The sequence below is a fragment of the Bemisia tabaci genome, chromosome 5 (assembly GCF_918797505.1).
Source record: "Bemisia tabaci chromosome 5, PGI_BMITA_v3".
NCBI classification, from domain to species: domain Eukaryota; kingdom Metazoa; phylum Arthropoda; class Insecta; order Hemiptera; family Aleyrodidae; genus Bemisia; species Bemisia tabaci.
Window position 1 is genome coordinate 20,457,293 of NC_092797.1, and position 21,329 is coordinate 20,478,621.

The 21,329-nt window shown below is 34.9% G+C and overlaps 2 protein-coding genes across 2 annotated transcripts; one reads left to right on the forward strand and one right to left on the reverse strand.

Moving 5' to 3' along the window:
* Positions 1-511: 511 nt before the first annotated feature.
* Positions 512-10,501, reverse strand: LOC109036656 (uncharacterized). Its single transcript, XM_019051004.2, has 6 exons — positions 10,088-10,501; positions 8,835-9,156; positions 7,054-7,381; positions 6,193-6,315; positions 5,279-5,440; positions 512-4,960 (listed from the first exon to the last, which is right to left on the reverse strand). The coding sequence occupies exons 2-6, from the start codon at positions 9,101-9,103 to the stop codon at positions 4,484-4,486; spliced, it is 1,359 nt and encodes a 452-aa protein (XP_018906549.2). The 5' UTR covers positions 9,104-9,156; positions 10,088-10,501; the 3' UTR covers positions 512-4,483.
* A 159-nt stretch (positions 10,502-10,660) lies between these two features.
* Positions 10,661-19,758, forward strand: LOC109036660 (protein cereblon). The gene is made up of 9 exons (XM_019051010.2): positions 10,661-10,952; positions 11,695-11,789; positions 12,450-12,646; positions 13,894-14,043; positions 14,751-14,858; positions 15,276-15,388; positions 16,076-16,224; positions 16,929-17,125; positions 17,963-19,758. Exons 1-9 carry the CDS (start codon positions 10,913-10,915, stop codon positions 18,138-18,140), a joined length of 1,227 nt encoding a protein of 408 aa, XP_018906555.2. The 5' UTR covers positions 10,661-10,912; the 3' UTR covers positions 18,141-19,758.
* The last annotated feature ends 1,571 nt before the right edge of the window (positions 19,759-21,329 follow it).

A 21,329-nucleotide genomic window follows, 5' to 3' on the forward strand; every position in this document is an offset into this window, starting at 1 on the left:
TGTGTAAATTAGAATACTGTACATATACATGAAGTATTTCTAAAAGAAAAGAAGATGCACAATTTTGAAAACACTGAAACTGTGGTGGTTCCTTTTTTGCTAAATGCGATCCACTTGGGGGTTCCGTTTTCATTTCAGATTTAGCAAATCAAAATCGGTTTCCAATATACTTTAGCTATTTTATTTTATTTTATTTTATTTTTTTCTTGAGATACAAATAGGTGAAACCCATTAATGCTTAACGCAAATTAATTATAATAAATGTTTCTTACTTTCATAAGAATGCACAATGATTGCACAGGAAAATACATATCACTCATTTTACAAAATAGGTATGCATGGTAGGTTTTAGAATTAAATACTTAGTCTCTTTTCAGAGAAAGAAGAAAACAGGCGTTATACACTCCAATGAAAAGCTATTTTAACTGGCCCAAATAAGTCTTAAATAAAAAATCTACAGGGTAAATCAATCTTTGGATAACAGTTACACAAAAAAGGGATGAAGAGTGTCTTATTGTAAAAGAAAGAAAAAAAAAAAAAAAAAAAAAACTTTTCAGAAAAGAATAATCACTACTAATGTTCTCAATATGTATGTCTCAGGTGAAATTTCAAATTGAAGATACATAGGGGTAACGTGTTTGAGTGATTGTGAAAATAGGTACCTATATTTCACTACCCCCATTGAGGTCAAGAGCTCATTCTATCACCAGACAGAGTTTCCCATCATTCTCTAACTAAAAAAAATTGTGATAGACAGTGTCTTAAAATACAATTTGATTAAAATGGCAGGCTACATTAGTCATTCAGTAGAAGTATTAAAGATGTATCTATCAAAGAAACTGTGGAAAAGAGCCAAAAGCGGATATGGCTTTGATTACATAATTTTATTTGATTTACATGAAGGAGTCGATTCAGACGAGACAGCTGGCAAACATAATACTTGAATAGTTGGAGAAAAAGCAGGCTGCAATAATTTATTGTACCTACTACATTCATCTCTGGTACTCAGACCTTATGCATGGGCAGAAATAAGAACTTTGGGGGGGAGGGGGGAGTCCGAAGGACTTCTCGCCTGGTAGGGCCTTGGCGACACTGAAACACCCTTTTGAGGGCGATTTATAGGGATCCTCCAGCTGCAAAGGAGCGGTATGAGGAAATCCCTAGTCTTGTAGGAGGTTGGGAGTCCCAAAAATTTTGAAAAATTGAGTCTCCGGACGATTTTGAGCTGTTCTAAGCAACAAATCGATTGAATTAAAATTTCGAGGGTAAAAAATATATCACTCGCTTATTTAGTAAAATGACCTCATGCTGTGAGTATCTGATTTTAGAAGTTTCACAAACTTGAAGAAACTTAGTGTGGAAGAGGTAGGTGCAAATTCAAACGGCACATTCGCTTGAAGTCTCAAGACTAGGGGACACTGAATCATGCTGATGTTACACATGCATGATGACATACTAGTCGAGTCATACAACACTGAGTATCATTGGCATAGAGTTAGGTAGCGACTGACATTCCTATGAGCAATGAGCATACAATGCATAAGCTCCACCTTCAGTAGCCCATTTTTACAAACAATTATCGATAAAAAATTTTAAAATAGATCACAAGGTTAAATTTTTTGATAATTATACGATTATTAAGTTCCCTCATCAGAATACAATGCATACCTGTGACATAATATATTTTGTTAGTACAATATTTTAATTATTAAGAATACTTAACAAAAGCTATTACTTAAATGAAATTTTTGGTGACTTTTCGGGACATCTGTGCGGGATTTTTTAAGCAAACTTCAAGCTCAAGCTAATTGTTTTGATTCGTTTTGCCGTAAAAATAAGAAAAAGGAGAAAAAAAAAGAAGGAGAAAAAACCTCAAGGCACTGTACAAAAATTACAAAGATGATACAGTCAATGTTTGTTAACTGATCAATGTAAATATACAGTGACATGAATTTCATTAAAAATCTAACTAATATATTTCCATTCCCCGATGTCACCTGATCCAAGTTTTGGCTCCTGTACCTTGTTTGAAAAATAAAAATAACAACGCCAAACTAGGTAATAAGACCAACTTTCCTGAGATGACTGTGCATATGAAGTTGAGGTAGTACGTTGAAGGGTTCTCTTGATTTTTTCATTCGGACAAATTGATAGATAACTTTCCATAGGTGACTCATTATAGAGAAGGGTAGTTAGTATTTCTGACTGATAATTCTCATAGATTATGTGACCAATGTTGCACGATCTTTTTTTAAAGCCATGGGTAATCAGAGTTGGGAAAAAGTTATGCAGAAACTATGTGGTCAATCAGAAATGTCCGATCAATGGTCAATGGGACAAATAATTTGACGATTGATCTATCTTATCAAGGAGAGAATTCTGAGGACCGAGCGTCTGGGCAGTGTTGCCGCACCATTTTCAGTAATTGCCGAATTATTCACGCCCGACCCTGTAGGTAATAGATTCATTAAATACACTAATTGCAACCTGATTGAGGGATTGCTCCAATTGAGATTTACAAAACATTTGACGTACTGTGCTGTAACACAGTTTCAGCTAAAGTCAGGTTCAAAGTATGTAATTTTTTTCTCTTTCATACTATTTTACAGACGATTCCTAAATATCTTTCTAGTTTTTCATTTTATGTCTGTTACATTTGTTAGGTCCAAATATTGTCGCTTAAAATACAATATAACTTCCTGACAAACATTTTAGCAATTTTGCACTTTGCAACTGTTACATATTCTAACGTATGAAACAGACAGCTGGATTGTTTCTTTGAAATAATTTTCTGCGTAACGGCTATTTCGTAGCAATTTGAAGATTTTTGCTAAAACTATCATTGGTTAGAAAAAAGCCTTGCTTGAAATCTATTGGGGAGGGGGAGATGGGGAATAGATAATACACAGAGAGTATGCAATGTATAAGTCAGGCGTTGATCTAAAAAAGACTCGTTCCAGTATAAATCATAAGTAAAACAATTAAATTTAATATTTGCAGGTAAAAAAAAAAAGGTTCCCACCAAACAATAAAAAAACTGTCTCGGTACCTTTCACAAAATTCCCATAGCCAACTAAGACAGCAGCCTCTGATGTTGAGTTATTAACCTTACAAAGGCTCTTTGAAAGAGCACATTCAAAAATAGTTTACAAACATTTCAGAATTAATTATTTCTACACAACACTTTGAAAGAGCTCCCGATGAAAAACTAGAACTCTGCGACACTTATGATAATCTTTGATGAGGGACTTTAAACCTTTAATTTTCAGTGCTTTCATGTAAAAGGCACAAGAAATGATACCCAGAGAACCCCTTTACACCTTTGGATGTAACGCAGTATTATAGCTTCTGTTACACCAGTTTGATTTGTAATATAATATGCAGAACATTTTAACACAAATTGCTCTATGAACTCAAATCCAAGCAGAGAGAGAAAAAAAATGTGTATAATATGTTATGAACTATGTTTTCAGCTTTTTTAATATGTGAACTGTCATATCAGCCCTTTAAACTATACCTTAAGATTTTTCCAGAGCACTACCATTTATTTTAATTCTCGAATCGAGGCAAAAAAAAGCAAAATCATACATACAGTGGGACACCGCGGCGGACCCTTCAACATTTCAACTTTCATTGACACAAGGTACAATGTTACTGTGCAATTTTCTCCATATGACATGACTGATGGTGAAACAGCAAAAGAACGTACCTTGATTTTCAGAGGTTTTTGGTTACCTACACAAATAATCTATGAAACATTTCTTTTGTCTACCATCAAAATATTTTATCTAAAAAATTGAGGAGTTTCCCAAAAATGTAATTCAATTTCCATGTGTCCCAGCACCGACTTCCTGAAAACATATTTTTAAGTTGGCTTCTGTGTAGTTCTATTAGGCCGACTTAGAGCTTTAAATAATGCTAAGGTCTCGTATCCCAGGATATACATAGTGTCTGTTCTAGTGTTTTGCTGTTTCACAATTGGTATGACAGGTCATTAAATGGAAATAAGCATTAGCAAGTGATGTGTCAGAGCCAAAATAGTACGACTTTTAATCGACTACACGTCCTATATTCGAGTCATGATGGTTACAAGATACAGTCAGTCCCAAAATCGTGTATGAACTGCTACTATACAAGACAGTTTTGCATTCTTTTGCCACATTTTGGATACTTCCCAAAAATTTACAGTAGAAAACCGATATCATAAAAATCAAACAAAATGATTTACAATCAACAGTGCGGACTCAAAACTAGACAGACTTCATCTCCATAAAAAATTCTAATATTTACAAAATTTATGCAGCAATTTTTAAAAGAGAAAATTATTTTTCCTTGAAGAAAATAATCACTACCTCCTGATTCAACTTTGAAAAAAAAAAAAAGATTAAAAATATCTATTTCACAAAGCATGATTAAACTAGAGAAGATGGAATAGAAAAAGATACATAAGAAGAGGCAACTGTGAACAGGTATACATTTCTGATTATGAGTTACTGCTATTCACAGTCAAAGGTTGTACTTGTTCAATCTCTGAGTGCACTAATGTAACATTCGGTCTATCCGATTTGAATTGCTTGATACCCATCGGAGTGCAGCCACAGCCTGTTATATCTAAATATTCTAAAGATGGCATACATTTGGCCGCGTGTTTTAAACTTAAATCAGTCACTGATCGATAGTTTCTTAAGACTAAAACTTGGATTCGATTGCCATAAAGGTCATTTCCATATTGAAATCCCATGATTGGTAAGAGAGAAGCACGAAAACCTGGATGTAAGGGGTCAATTAATACCCTCTCTCTTGAACCGAATGCTGTAACTGTCCGATCACTAATATCACAGAAGGGACCTGATGGATCGTTGTTGACAGGTGCTTCCAGGTATAAATGCGTTAAAGATCTTGTTTTATTAAAACAAGACACTTCACTGTCTCCCATTGGGGTGAGCCGCAAATCCAGCTTCTGCAAAAATATCAAAAAAAATGTTTAGATGATGGAAGTTATAAAATGCCCGAGACTGAAATAAGCAACTCGCAGAATAAATTAAAAATTTTAGAAGAAAAGGTTTCAGGAGAAATTTCGAGAGAAGTTGGAAATTTTAAACATTTTGTCATTCAGTACAACTAATTTACTCACTGCTGATGAAAGTTCAAGCACGTGTATCTCAATTGCACTTTTTCAAAATTACTGTATTACACAAAATTACAATAATACCAAAAAAAAAAACTTAAAAGAAAAAAGCATATAAAAAAAAACACAAAAATTGAAAATAAAATGTACCTGCAGGGCTCCAAATCCAAAACTGGAGGCAAGACTGGCATATGGTACACAGTCTCCCATTTCTTTGCATCCCTGGAGCCGCAATTCGCGAAGAGAATGGCACTTACTGATTGCCAGTAAAGAGTGAGGAACGAACCAACTACAATATGACAGATCTAAAACCTGAAATGAAAGAAAGTTAAAGGATAAACCACTAATCTGTAAAAAATTTCAAAAGACACTCCGTGGAAGACAGAGGAACAACTTCCAAGTTGTAAAAAATAAGTAATATTACTCAAAGAATTTTTGAATAGGTTCCTCTTTCAAACTACATATTCATCCAATTATTTATTTGAAGTGAAGTCAAAAGTTTAACCATGAACAAGAGGTGCTTTCACTAGGTTTGTCTAATTGGCGCTGAAAAAGAAGACATATTTAGCCAGAACATGATTCATTTATGAAGGTATCGTCTAGGGACATTGATGACATGGATTTAAGTGTGAGTATTATTTGAATGTTTTGCTGATCGGCTTGACATCATCTTGGGGGTCTGTTGATGATGTCATCAGAGGGTTCCCATACTCACATTATCAGAGGCACCCCTTAATGACATTATTTGGAGCTTGTGTTAATAATATCATCTGAGGGGACCATCAACACTGGTTTGATGGAGAAAACACAAATATGACATCATTTGTACACTAACTTCCATAATGATTTGTGTCAAAAATACTTTTTGATATCTCATCTCATTCAGGAGTTAATTTCTACACTTTCCGTTATTTGAATTGTTCATTGCATAATATTTTGGGAAGAACACACATAACGTTTTTTCTGGTTCAGATCTTGTCTGATGCCCCATTGGGCAACTTTGCATAAAGGAACATTCGACACACAAAAGAGGGTGTTAGAAAAAAATTTATGGGAATACTTACAGTCAAATTTGGCAGATATTCATCTATCTTTGAGAAATAGGAACAAGTACTTGGCAAATTGATAACGCATGAATTCCGCAACGATACAGAGCTCAGTGACTGTGGGAAATGTTCAAAACGTACCTGCAACCGAGAATGAAAAAGTAACTTTTAAAAAAGTAACTCTCTGATAATACTTCTGACTTGTGCTTTCTATTACCCTTCCACTCATTGAACTGTACAGATTTGCTTTGGATAATTTGAAAAATTTCCTAAAACTTTCTAATAAAGAATCCTCAATAAAAAAACTTAAGTTGAAAGTTGTCAGCAAATCAAGGATGCTGCTATACTGGGAAAAATACTGCATCGCAATAGATACCTGAAAAGACAATGTTGCTATTTACATCATAAGCCTCAACTTGGCAGCTTGACAGTTTAAATTAAGCATGTCACATAAAATACGGAATCTAATAAATGAGGGGTTTCAGGGCAGAAAATTGATTTTCCCGACTTTTTTTGATATTTTACTCAGAAATGCCAATGTCCTGATATTTTGCCCGTTTCCTGTTATCTTTTGTACTAAACACCCTGACTAAAATGATAATTTCATTAAAAAAACAGAAGAAGTAGAGAGACCAGCCGATGCACTTACTATACTACTATAGGTCGTCATGCTTTTATTTCAAAGCCAACAACTGGTTTTGCTGAAACGCACACAGGACACTCATCCATAGGCTATCATCTAAAAGTGTTTTTTGTACAAATTGTAATTTGTGTAAAAAAAAAAAAAAAAAAAAAAAAAAAAAAAAAAAAACTTATTAAGAGGTCATTCTTTTGAAAAATAAAAACTTAAAATAGATAAATAATGATAAATTCCAGTACCTTTTTAGCATCAATGTAGCAATATTCCACAGAAAGTTCCTCAAGCTTTGGACACCTAAGGGCTAGAGAAGCCAAAAATTCTGAAGATAGAGTTGAAATGTCTGTGAGGTTTTCATCACAATCCCCTGCTGAATTAGACACTGTGGTATTTTCTGCAGTTTTTTGGGACTCATTATGCAGGAGGCCTTTGATTTGAATACTTTTAGTTGATGGAAGAAGGAACTGCAGATAACTGAGTAGATCCGCAGCTGAAACACCATGAGTAGAGAAATCGACCTTCTCCCATAAAGTGAAATCTTTGCAGACTCTTTGTAATCTTTTGCAACATCTGAAAAACCAACAAGAAGTCAAACAATAAATAACATCAACTTGCAAGGTCAATTTGAAATTTTAAGATAAGCTGCATCACCCTTTGGAAATCAAATAGATCCTAACAAACTGACACAGAAGTCAAGTCACAATGAATAGCTGGGTCTCAACATTGCAAGAACACTGCATTAAAGTTTACCGCGATGACTCCAAACTATAACATTTCTTATTAAAATGACAAAAAAAGAATTAAAACTGTAGTCCAAATACTGTAAGAAGCAGGATGCTACAATAGTCCTTAGTCCACACTATTCTGTGGGTAAATCAAAGCCAAATTCATAATTACAGGCATAAATTGAGCTTAAATGAGTTTTAGTGCAAGGCTGAGGGATAAATTTCAGCTCCAGCATATACATTAGAATACTACTTAAGCTAAACACTCTGCTTCATCATTATTGCACTGAAACTCATTAGAGTTTAGTTTGTGGCTTCAATTGTAATTTTTGGATTTTTCTGTCTTTGATTTCCCTGCAGATTAGTGTGGAGCCAGAACCATTCTAGCAATGTGTTATTTATTTTAATGTCACTAATAAATCAATGCCAATGCCACAGTCAACACTATCCTCTAGGGTAGGTCTGCATCCTTTTCTTTCAAATGTTTCCCTTTCAGTGCACATCAAAATTAGTTTTATTCATAATAACTCTTTTGGTTTTATTCGGGGTATTTATTCATCTGTTTTATTTTCCCCTCAGTTCAATTTCATTGAATAATCAAAGTAGAGAAATTTTTCCTTTCAAAGATGAGAGATCTGCATAACCTCTGTATTTAAAGATATTGCTGTGAGTTGTGCACGATTTTTTCAATGTGACGCTGACGCACCTAGACTGAGTGGGCCTTCAGGTGGGAGAGAAAAGAATGAGATAACTAAACTATAGCTTGGAAGGGTTAATCCTCCATCATTGGGCACAAAAACACCCAAACATTGATCCTCTAACAGTTATTCAAAGTTCAAGGACAAAACATGGAGAGTTAGAGATAAATACTATTAATATTCGCCGGCGCTGTTGCCAGGCGGATAAAGAATGGTGGTCGCATTTCGTTACCACCACTCCAAATGAAGTCCAGAGGAAAGTGCTATTTTTAGGTATTTACTTTAAAGTTCAGAATAAAAAACAATGATTTGTTCCAAACATAGGCGGTTCTACGGGGGTGCCAGTGGGTGCCGGGCACCCCCAAGCAAAAATTAAGTACAGTTATCGGAACCAGAATTAATATTGATAGCCGTGTTTTACAAAGCTACATCTAACCTACTTATCTTATCCAAAACCTAACCTGACCTTGAGACCCATTTTGCTTTGATGCATAAAAAGGAATGCCTTGAGGGCGAACATAGCTTACTTTGGTAATACCACTGGGAAAGACACCAAAAAAAAAAGAAAAATAGCTTTAAATACAGAAACTGACAACCCACCTGCTTACAGAGATCAAATCAATCGGTTTCAAATTTTTTAAGATGAGCAGCAAAACATCGTCTGAAAATGACATGAAATTGACTTCACCCGAAGTTGGTTGATCTTTCTCTTCATTCACAGCTTTTGTTTCACAAATTTTTTTGGTAACTGGCTCGATACAGTGGTTGGATGACAAAAAATTACCGTTACAGACTACATTTGATTCCTCAGCTCCAGAGGAATCGTCCAGCTTGATTCGCTTTGATTTACTGCACTCGGAGTCGGACATTTTAAGTCTGACTGGCAATAAGTACAGAGAATACCGCACCAACAGCAAATTACCTGAAAATTTTTTTTTTAAAAAAATAGGATGATATTATACAGTACTCAGAAGCAGTTTCTGTTAAGTGAATCTATGCCCATTGCTGGAGCCAATGTGTGGTGAGTGTCCTATCCAGTATACATAAATTTGGTCGAAACTCCTTTATGTTGACCGACCAACAGGCATTTTTCCTAGTGTTCCCACCTGCTAGTCTACCCTTCGAAACAATCAGCAAGTTTTCACTTCAAAGTCAGTCTCCCAAAAGGTGTGCAGGAAGGATGCTTCATATTAAACAAGGTATTTTGGATAGGGCGAGTGGTCCAATCTGAAACTGTCTCCACACCTTTATCATAAAGAGATTGTACCAATTTGATTCCATCGCAACTAAAATGACTGACCATCAACTCGGACTAGACTTCATGCACCATTATACCGTGCAGATTGAAAGAGCCAGGTTAATCACGTGAGCCTTGCTTGTGGTTTTGTCTCATATGTATGATGTCTAACATATATGTATCTTAATGATGTGTTAAGAAGTGAGAAATATTAAGCTATCCACTCATCTGCCAAGGCATTCGGTAGGAATATGCGATAGTAGATTGAGTCTGTAGGTTGAATTGGTAGCACCACTAGATGTTGCAATGAGTGGACAAATATAGAGAACGCCTAAGTATTTCTGAGGATTTAGTTTCCTCTATCGAACTGGCAACAAAAGTGTTTGTCTCTGCTATGAGTTGACATTCGTTGCAAACAAGCTATTGAGAGAATCCTCAAGACAAAGATATTCCCCTTGGTCGAAGTCTAATTACAGTCTCAGGAGTGTATTGACAAAGACTATTTCTTCCAATGATAAATGCACTCATTGTTTGAATGGATAGATGTAACAGATGAAATGGCAAAAGTAATGAGGTAGTTCAGGATTAAAGTTAATATGAACATGAACCTACTTACCCTGATTTACGCACGTTCAGAGCATTTCTCTTCACACTGAACATCACACATAGTTCGTTAGACTATTGTGAGATAGGAGAAAGTGATAGATGAATCATTAGAAATAAAACCAGGATGAAATTACAAACTAAAAATCCAGGAAGATGGAAACTCAGCTGTCATTCAACTGAACAGCAGTTCACTCCCAAACACTCAAAAAGGATGAGTTGCAACATACGGTACGGTAGCTTTTCGGCATTCACCTGCTGGAACGCATTGGTTATTTTCACGGAGAATTTTGATAGACTATTACTAAAGTCACAGTCACTAGAACTTGGCTAAATTAATAAATATTGAACGAGATAACAAAACAAAACAATGAAATAGCCTACAAAATTGATAAATGGGATATGAATAGCGATGGAAGGGAAGGGAGGGTAATGTTTGTGATAATTGACGTCACTACTCAGTACAAACAACGAAATAACAAATTTCAGCTTTTTCTATTGGCCGAATTTAAGGTGATCTACATGACGTCATTAAAAGTGTTAAAATGGCGAATGCCTTCTCGGAAATGTTGTTTGTTGTTAATGCTGTTATCTCAATCAATCCCTTGTTGCTCTGATTACAATGTTGTGAAAACGATTCCACGAGTTTTAGTGACAATTATCATTTCAACGTTATCAGTTAATTATCCTCAAGTCAATCGAAGTCATTTCATAAAATCCGTACCGCCGAAATTTGCAGTCTTACGCGAAAATTCTTTAACTAATCGTTCTGCCCGCATCGAATGCCACCCAGCATGCGAACTTAAGTTACTTACCTTTTAAAGTCTGAATTTCTGCAATGATGGATGGAAGTGAAGATCGTGTCGCTGCTTCTGCAGGTTTTTAGACTATTTATCATCTGGCCTAACTTAATCGCCTAATCTTTACTTTTTAGTTTTAGTTCCTGCCCTGACACTATGATCACATGGACCAAGTTCATCCGAAAGGAATCAACCCACATTAAGTTGAAACTGAGGAAAAGATGTTTGAAGTTTTATTCCTGCATAAGGCTCAATGTAGAAAATAAAATTTAACCCCTCTTTTCACCAACTACTTTCTCTTTTGTGACTTTCAGATTTTGGCAAAAGATATAAACAACTACTCTTAAGACATTCCTAACTCAATTTTTTCGTAAATGTAGGTTGGTTTCTTTCTCATAAACTCGGTCCACACGGGATTGCGTTCATCAAATATCAGTCTATGAATGCACATACTTACATGCCCAGTAGAATGCATGAATGAGGTACTAAGATCTACCTATTAATCTTGGGTAAGAAGGATGATTAATCTAAATTTAGCACTGACAAGTATATTTTCTCATCTCACTTAAGTTTTGGAAGAAAATGCAGGACTTTGTCCTTGTTAAAGTAATGTGGAAATCTTGAATAAAACAATCAGGAATGCAGAAATATAACAGCCAAGGCCACAATCTAGTGTTATACTCGTATTTTCTGCGGCTGTCTTGTTTAGCTTCATGTTCTTTTGTGCGGAAAGTTTCTTCTCGCTGCATGTATGAAATTGAATATGTCAACCCAGTCTTTGTGAGTTCTTTCTCTAAGCATCTTTTTCATATACTTACAGTGGCTATGGAATCAGCCTCCTCTGAGGATTATGAAAGTGATGCCGAGATGCCAGTTGCCACAACTTTCGATCGTACTTTGAGCCATCATCACTCGGTGAGTTGATATCTTTACCTGGCACTTTTTATGTAATTTGTCCATGACAGGTACAACTAAAATTAGGTACCTATTGAGCTCTTCAAATGACTATACTACTTCCCTGGAAATTTTAATTCCTCCTGAACTTAAGCACCACATGCATATTTTAATAACTGTGAAGCAATTATTGTTTTAGTGTTCATTTTTGAAATCATTCTATTACATGATTCTCTCCTAAATTCTTCAACCTACTGTGTAGCCACCTGGCTTATAAGATGCAACTTTTGAATGGTAAGTAGAATTAAGCTGTCAGGAAAGGAAGGATTTCGGAAATCATAATATGCAATCATTAATTGTCTGGTATAAACGCTATTAGTGCCATGTCACAGAAAAGCGATATATATTGATTTGTTGGCATTGGTAGCATTAATAGATGTTCCACCAATGTTATTGTTTGGATTCAATTTGATACAATGGCGAATTCCTATGATGACGTCGCCACTAATAGCGTCTATAGTCAGTAAGTAGCCTTGGAACCTTTGTAGCCGTGGCATGAGTTACAGCTCAAGAAGTGACATCAAAGTATTTTCATTTCTGTATTTTTTCTCTCATATTTCTGATGTCTTTTAACGAGTGTAACTCAATCAATGCTTACAAATTTATTTATCCTTTTTTCAGTATCTAGGTGAAACAGAAGTCTTACGAGGGCGGACATTTTACGAGGATGGAGTCATAGTTTCAATGCCACTGTTGAATTTTGAACACATCGTAGTGCCAAATCAAATTTTCCCATTAACTGTCTTTGAAGACTATTTTAAAGACTTGCTTTTGCATTGTATTGAAAATGATCATACATTTGGTGTGATTAGTGGAAGGTAAGTTTTTCATTTTTAAAACCTGTCCATAAAATTGCAGGGTAAATAGATAGCTTGTTTTGTTTTGACCATTCTTTGAAATGGAGACAGGCTTGCAGTTTATCACCACAGTCGCTACATACAAGCTCATTCCACTCTCATCCAAATATTGAGTCAATTCAACTTTTAGTTAACTCGGGCGAGATCAGATGCCTCAAAAGAGTTAAACTGTGGGAATCAGCCAGCCCCTTGGTCTTACCCAAATGTTATATTCATATATTATTCAGGTAATTGAGTTACAAGTTTGTTTGTTGTTTGTATAATCTCCTTATTCATAATTTTAGAAAAAATGTGTATATTTCTTTATGAGAAGTTCAGAATAAAGTTGTATCAAAAAAAAAAAAAAAAAAAAAACTAACTGAAATGAAAAATGTTGACAATACACCAATTTGATTGCATTTTGCAAAAATGAACTGAGAGTATTCCAGTGTCGCTAAGATTGTGCTACTTTTTTTACCTTGCAAATATGAACTGATCATTCAACTAGTTTTATCTTTGCCTCCAATGAACCATAATATCGAGACAAAAATTACTTTAGTGAATTTAACTTTTTGCTTAGTTTTAGTAATTTTAATGCAAAGAATGTAATTAGTGCAATCTCAGCAACATTGGATTGATCTTGGTTCCTTTTTGCAAAATGCAATCCAATTTGACATCAACGAGTAGCGAGGTTTATGTTATATAGGTACTCAATCCTTAACAGATTTTTACCAAAAATTTTAAAATGATAGTCATGTCTCGCTGCATTAGTGAGTATAAATGCCCATCCTCTTTTTTTCCTTTCTCTACCTGCGGGTGGATTATTGAAATTTAAACCAGCCCGATAAGACATCGAATTGCGATATATTGCATGGTTAAGATAGGGCTATGTCTTGTCGTGTCGGGCTGACATAGTTTCAATAATCGGGCCGCAGGTCTCGAATAGCTCTAGACGGCTACTTCCATCTGGCAATTATGTAACTTACCTTTTTTTTAATTTATTTGTTTCATTTATTTATTTTTTATTGTATTCATTTTTTTCATTCATTTATTTTTCTTTATTTTGCTCATGTAGGATTTGCTATTGAGTTGAGGCATTGAAATTTTACGCATCAATTTTCAATGGATAACCATTGTTTCAGATTAGCTGTACTTCCCTCATCAAATTAGTGCAATGAAAGAATTAAGTGGTTCACTTTATTAAATATCAAGTTTTTTCTCTCTTTCAGGTACAACAATTTCACAAAGAATTCTCCTTTGATGGGAACAACAGTAGAAATATATGAATACAACTATGGAAATAACTCGGATAATTTTATCGTTAAGACAAAAGGAAGACAACGGTTCAAATTAATAGAAACAGTAACTTTCTCCTCCAGGTGAGTTTCCTTCTACCAGCCTCAATCAGTAGCTATTTTCACCTCTCCCACTGCTTTGTTTTGCTCACAGATCATCAATTGAAAAAGAAAACTCAAAAAAAGTGGCCCTATTTTTAGAGGTCCACATTGAAGGAAAGTCTAAGCCAATAGATATCTGGAAAATTACAGTTAGAGTTGCCAAAAATTAACTCTAGGGAATATATTTCAAAGCAAACCAAGCGGGAAGAACTCCCAGCCTAGGTAGGTGCATTGAATATACATACTTTGCTAGGATCCAACTTACTGAGGGGGATCATTTTCAATGTTGTTAAAGAGCAATTAGGAGCAAAATTTGCAATTTTTGGCTTCCATTTTAATAAGCAAATATTTCGTCTTGCATTATATGCGGAATAGTTTTATGAGCTCATAGGCTGACAATTTTTTCATTGAATAACAGAAAGTAACTAGAATTCAGTTTAGTTTACTTTATTATCATTCTTGTCCTGAGTGAACAGCAGTAATACCTCAGTTTACCTGTTAGACAATAAAATGTGGAAGACAGCAATAAAGGAAAGTAAAAATGAAGGAAAATTTTATTTATCCATTCTATTAGTGAACCATATGGAATGAATTTGTGGCCACCACTAAACTTTTTCCTGGTGAAACAGAAATTTTATGTAATGCCAAAACTACAATGTCTTAAAATCTTTTGATTTTCTGTTCTTCAGTTTTCAGGTAGCAAAAGTAGAAATTTTACCAGAAGTCAAATTACCAGATTTTTTTAGTGAAATTAAAAGTCACTCTTTAAATAGATATCGAAAATCTCGACCTCAAAGGTAAGCTTCCTTTGTCTCTATGTTTCTGTTCTGATTTTTTTTCTTTAAATCCTATGCATTTGTTAGGGCATCTAAATCTGAGTTTTTTATATAAAAAAAGAAAAAAAGTGTGTTCCAAAAGCTCATCAATAATGCAGAGTATCAAAAATATATTTCTGATTTATCCATCTTATTTCGAAAAGGTCCTTGTATACTGTGTAATCCAAGAAGCATACCACTTTATTTGTGTGATTTCCCATCAGTGAGGATGTACTTTTTGAATTTAGGAGTTAACAAAGAATACAAATATGACAAGTATTTGTTTAAACTCAACAAGTCTTAAAGAATGGCTCAAACTGACGAGCAATTAATCCTCTTTTATTTGTCAGGTAAGAAGCTATTTGACTCTGTCTAAAATAAATACTATGTTTTTTGTAGGTGTAAAAAAAGAGAAGCAGCCCTTACTCCGTGGCCGAACTGGGTGTATGATCAGTATGATGCCAAAATTCTCGTCACAAAAATCAAAGATGCATTATACTCAGGGCACAAAGGTATATCCTGTCTACATATGTATTATTGGTGAAATATTTATCCTTAGGATTCGAATACCCTACTGACTTCTATTCATTGAAATTTTTAAAACAGTTATGACAAGCCAAATGCACTATGATATCCACACCTAATTAATTGTAGGAATGAACTTCCCAGCAAAAAGTTGGCAAAAATATTAGTTTAAATTTGATTCGAAATCCACTATATCCACTATCCACTATTTGAATCCATTTTATTTTGATCCAGGTGATCAAGGTATAAGTAGTTTTAAACGGTAGGCACATATAAAATTCATAATAAAAATCAACTTGAAATCATTAAATTTTTCATCGCATGGTCGTATGATTTTCGGCGATGGCTGCTTTAATCAAAGAAAGTAACACCAATCAAGTGCAGAATCGATACTTGCTAAATTAAGAAAGTACATGTGGAACACCAAGTTTGGGTTCTTTTATTTGTTTTTGTTTTTGAAGTTTTGAATGGAGGATGAAGATATTGAGGATAAGTACACATACTTTCAACTCATAAAAGAGGATTGTTTGTTGCAAGAATCAAAACAGAAGAAGTGAATTGCATTGACTTTTCTTTGAGCATTTCTATTCAGTCATGTTTCTTCCAACATTCAAGCATAACAACAGGTTTTTACAGTATTTTTTAGGTTCTAATCAATTCTCTCTGTTTTAAAGGTCTCAGTGTAAGTATACCTGACGATCCCTCAGAACTGTCATTCTGGATGGCGCAATACTTAGCAATTAATGACGAGCAGAAGCTACAAATTTTGAGGACGAACAATCCAATTGAAAGACTGCGACTGGAATACAACATTTTGCTGAAGGTTTTTTTCCTTATGTTCTATTTAATTTAACTCAGCCAGCCACAGTGGTCCTGTGCTGTTCTGCAGCTAGTACTTCAGTTCCTAAATATACCTTGTAGCTTTTTTTTATTTGAATGATTCAATTTGGTATGAGGAAATCTTAAAAGTAAAAAATTTCCGAACATTTAGAATTTCAATCATTGAGAATTTAAAATATGCATTAATTTGAAAAATTTAAAATGCTATATCTAAGTAAATCATTGATTTTTCTCCTAATCCATCTGACCTTTGATGTATTTTACTTCGAATTGCTTACTGTACTCATTTCTGCTCGGGATCCAGTGGATTAAATTCAGATGTTGCCGCTTTAACTGAAATTTGTACCATTTCAATGATGATTTTGTGTAAATTTGGCTGACATTGGCTGCGGTCCCAGACAGTTTGATTGAACAATCATTCGCAGTTTTTTTTATCAGAATATTAGAAATTTGAAGGCCTTTGTTTTTTTCTATGGACATAACAAACTCTTTCAGATTTCTGCTGAAAAAATTGATAAAATGTAGGAACTCAAAAAGTAACTAGACCTATCAAAAATGCAAGGCCACTCTCTTTTATTGTACTTGTAGTAGAATATCCTAAGTCGCAGTGACTATTTTATATTTATAAAATTGACCATGTAACTAGAACCTAAAAAATCTAAAGTTCTTATTTTTCTTTTTGTGCAGAGCCGATTCATGTGTTGTTCCACTTGTAAAAATAAAATTGGAATGCAGTCAGACATGTTTTCAATGTCTGTGGATGGTCCTCAAGGAACGTTTTGTAATCCAAATGGATATGTACATGATGTTCTCACTTTTTATCAAGTCAAAGGTCTTCACTATGGAACACATCCACCATCTCTTGAATTTAGTTGGTTTCCAGAGTAAGTTTGAAAAAGAATAAGGTGCTTAACTTAAAATAACATATGCAACTGTGACTTCTTGGTGTATGTAGAATCATACTTGGTTGATGCTCAAGTCAAGCGATATTTGCCATTGTCTATTCCAATTTCAAGTTTATGTGCAATACAGTAGAGCATTACTTAGGTGAGGTGCGAGTTTTAGCATTTTGATATTCGTTTTCTCATCAAAATTTTTCGCAGAGCGTGATTTGTACAGCAAAAATTACTCATATTAACTGCTAATGAAGATATTAACTTGTTTGATGCCTAATTCAAACTTCCTGCTCATGAAATAAACCATAATCTAATAGAGTTACATAGATTAGAATTTGAAAATAATAAATCAGAAGCTACAATTATGTACGATAAAAAAGTAGACAGAGAGAATGCAGAAGTTAAAGTGGGGGAAACTATAATTAAACCTAAAGAAAGTTTGCGATACCTGGGATTTCAATCGGGAAAAAACTTCAAAGTAGGATGTCATATAGAAATGGTATGCAAAAAAGCAAGGAAAGCGGCCAAAGGCTACAAGTGTCTGATGCCAAATGTTAGGGGGCCTTCATTTCTCAAGGAAAAAAAAATTAATTGAGTTATATTTCTTGCAAAACGTTAACTCAGGACAATTCAAACAGTGAATGTTTGACAATGAATACCTCTATACACCTGAACTTTCATACTGAACTTTCATACGCAAAGTGGAAAGAGAAACTGTAATTTGAATGACAAACTGACAACAGTAAACTACAAATGACAACAATATCTACCCCTTAAGGTGGTGTAGCAGAGATTCTAAAACTTTTTTAAAACTTTGTCTTCCAGGTATGCCTGGACGGTGGCTTACTGTGACTCTTGTATGAATCATCTTGGCTGGAAGTTCACTGCAACTAAAGATCAACTAGTGCCAAAAACATTTTGGGGCATACGGCGCAAAGGACTTGTTGCTCAGATTGATTGCAACCATGAATATAATGAAGGATTGTTAAGTATGCTTGAGTGAGTTTTTTTGACCCAAGACAGTTAAAGGTAATTCCTTGAAAACACGTTCACATGATGGTCTCAAAGGACCTCTGATCGAATGAGAACTGTTATTTCGTTCGTAGGTAGATCAGCATACATTTGATGGAACTCATCTCCAAGCATTTTACAACTCCAGCACGGGAACCATCGTTAAGCACCTGAGCAAGGAGTTACAAAGAGACCTTCATTTACCCACATACTTCAGCTTCTGACTCATAGTATTGTGAAACCGAAAATCATTAGAGTAGGATCTTTCAATTTCAAGGTTTTGTATCTGAATGCATTGCAGAGAAGCTAAGTGAAAAAATCTTTGGTGAATTTCTGTGGTTACTTTGGATGTCCTTTCATGTAAATCAATTGGTGTATTAAATATTATTATTGTACGGCTTTTGCACAACATTTGTAGCTGCCGATCTCTCTACCATTCCACCAACCTGTCACTTAACAATGGGCCGTGGGACATTTTTGTATTTACCGGTGCAGGCATCTGAAATGCAAACAACAATCTCTAACTACCTGGCTGATCGTTTAGGAATTGAATTGACTTCCTCCTGAAAAAGAAGTATCCACAGCAAAAGTGCTGTGATTTAAGCTTTCAAAAGTTTGTCCATTCTCTTAACACTGAACACTGAACACTTGTACACTGAATATAGAAGAAATATGAGCGTGTTACGGAATCGCTAGTTATAAGATGTTGAGCGACTTTAAAAAAAATTTAGAGGAGACACAATATGACCTGTGGATCTTGAGGTGGGAGTCAGACCTTGATTTTTGGGGAGTAGAGGTTTTATATAGCTTCTGTGACGCAATACATATATCTTGCCACGAGTTGAAAAGTCCTTATCAGATGGTTGGGCTTGGCTGTCTCCAATCTTTTCGATTAAGTAATCATACTCAGAGAGATTAGATAAAAAGCAAAGGAGTGAATGATTGAAAAAGTAACTTTTTGAATTTAAAATGAAGAAAAGTGAGTTTTATGTTGACTGGAACTGAAATAATGGTTTAATAAAGAAAAAGGGAGGCGGGAATGAAAAATTGGGACTAGGAAATATTACAGTAAGTATTGACGCTCTGAATGGCTTGAAATTTTTTCCAAGACTTTTTTTTAAATAAATTAACACATTTACAAAACATTCGGAAACTATCAAACAATTTTTAAAAAGTTTGGTTAGCTCTATTTTGTACACTTTTTGATGTTTTGTTTGATATGTACCTTTCTTTGTATTTGCATCCACAAAATTTGATTTTCCATCATGGATCTTTTTTGTCACAGTTAAAACTGGATAGGACGTAAGGATTAAGCTTATTTCTCTGAAGAAAAGCTTTAGTAGACTCAAATCTTCCATAATTTTTTCATTTTTATACTTTACATATGTTTAATATTGAAAAATTGAAATAACAACAACATCCTCTCCAAATTATGTCAACATTTCTCAGATTTTTTCAAAGCGTTGTCAACATTATCCCAAAGATATGGATATTGTCGATGTCATCCTAATTGACTTTAAAATCGGTCAAATGAATGCCAAAGTTGTTAGGCTATAAGTTTCTTTTGCAATAATAAATTAATGATGATTCCTAATTGTCTAAAAGTTGAAGTGTGTGTTTCTTTGAAAACCTCTAAAAGTTCAGAAAACATCTTTTGAAAATAGCTTTCCCATCATTTTTCCCCCTTTCAAAGGTATCAATTGTCCTTACAATTTCAGTTTCACACCCATCATAATGTAGGTATTCCAGAGTCGAAACCGATACTTGTAATTTGCATTTCACTCAATAGCTTTCCTGCAAATTGGGCTTAGTTAATTCCAGTTATAGGATGTTCTTGGTGCGGTGTCCCCAATTGAAATAGCCTCCATGCACGCTGGCTTGTCGATTTCCTTTGACAATTTTGCAGTCGTGAATGCATAGCTGAAGTGCGCTCAAGCTGGAATTGTATTTAGCAAATGGGTGCTTTTTATACGAGGATTAAAAATAAACAAGTGATACGGAATAAAACATAATAATAGGAACTTTGCAAAACGATAATCCGGGTATCGGAACTTGGCTGTTTTGAAAACGCCTTCAAATGCGGCGGGATACCTTACGCATTCCGGAGAGTTCAAATAGTTGTATCATTGCGCCTTAGACTTAGAAATGCGACGGAAGATTACAATTGAAATAGCCTTCATGCACGCTGGCCATTTCGATTTCTATTAACATTTTTGCAGTCGTGAATGCATAGCTTAAGTGCGCTTCAGCTAGAATTGTATATAGCAAGTGGGTAATTTTTATAGGAGGATTCTAAATAAACAAGTGGTTAGAAATGAAAAAAAAAATAATCTGAACTATGAAGGACGATTATCCGGATGTCGGAACTTTGCTGTTTTGAAAACGCCTTCAAATGCGGCGTGATACCTTACGCATTCCGGAGAGTTCAAATAGTTGTATCATTGCGCCTTAGAAATGCGACGGAAGATTACAATTGAAATAGCCTTCATGCACGCTGGCCATTTCGATTTCTATTAACATTTTTGCAGTCGTGAATGCATAGCTTAAGTGCGCTCCAGCCAGATGTGTATTCAGCAAATGAGTAGTTTTTATAGGAGGATTGAAAACAAACAAATGGTAGGAAATAAAACATAATAATAGGACTTTGCAAAACGATAATCCGGGTATCGGAACTTGGCTGTTTCGAAAACGCCTTCAAATGCGGCGTGATACCTCACGCATTCCGGAGAGTTCAAATAGTTGTATCATTGCGCCGTAGCAATGCGACGGAAGATTGCAATTGAGGATACCGCACCAAGAACAGCCTATAGGCGTATAGGTCGTTATTATGCCCATCTGCTTTTCTTATTCTACTTACCCTGGACTATGCTGTGGGAGCGATAGAATATAGATAGGTAACGGTTCGAGGTCGAAAAACCTTTTTTTTCCGAGTTAAGTCATCAGGCCTCTGGATAGATGGGTGCAAGAACGACCTATAAACGGGCCTACAAACTTAAGGGCCTAAGGTGCTGGTTACCCCCTTCTTTACTCACAATCGATATTCTTTCATTTTGCGTCAATCATGCGTGATTAAAATGATTTATACTTCATATTGCCACCAAAATGACTGTTGGGCGTAATAATGGCCTATAAACCGTTTTTTAAATTAAATATATTAGAGTGTAAACCCAAAATATATCGC

What these genes read in the sequence shown, in the direction of transcription:
- LOC109036656 (XM_019051004.2), bottom strand. Translation starts at nt 9,103, where the DNA reads ATGTCCGACTCCGAGTGCAGTAAATCAAAGCGAATCAAGCTGGACGAT. An exon ending in GATTTGATCTCTGTAAGCAG is followed by an intron (nt 7,382 to 8,834) that starts GTGGGTTGTCAG and finishes TTGGTTTTTCAG; the next exon opens with ATGTTGCAAAAGATTACAAA. An exon ending in TTGGATTTGGAGCCCTGCAG is followed by an intron (nt 4,961 to 5,278) that starts GTACATTTTATT and finishes ATATTTTTGCAG; the next exon opens with AAGCTGGATTTGCGGCTCAC.
- LOC109036660 (XM_019051010.2), top strand. Translation starts at nt 10,913, where the DNA reads ATGATGGATGGAAGTGAAGATCGTGTCGCTGCTTCTGCAG. An exon ending in ACAGTAACTTTCTCCTCCAG is followed by an intron (nt 14,044 to 14,750) that starts GTGAGTTTCCTT and finishes TCTGTTCTTCAG; the next exon opens with TTTTCAGGTAGCAAAAGTAG. An exon ending in ATTATACTCAGGGCACAAAG is followed by an intron (nt 15,389 to 16,075) that starts GTATATCCTGTC and finishes TCTGTTTTAAAG; the next exon opens with GTCTCAGTGTAAGTATACCT.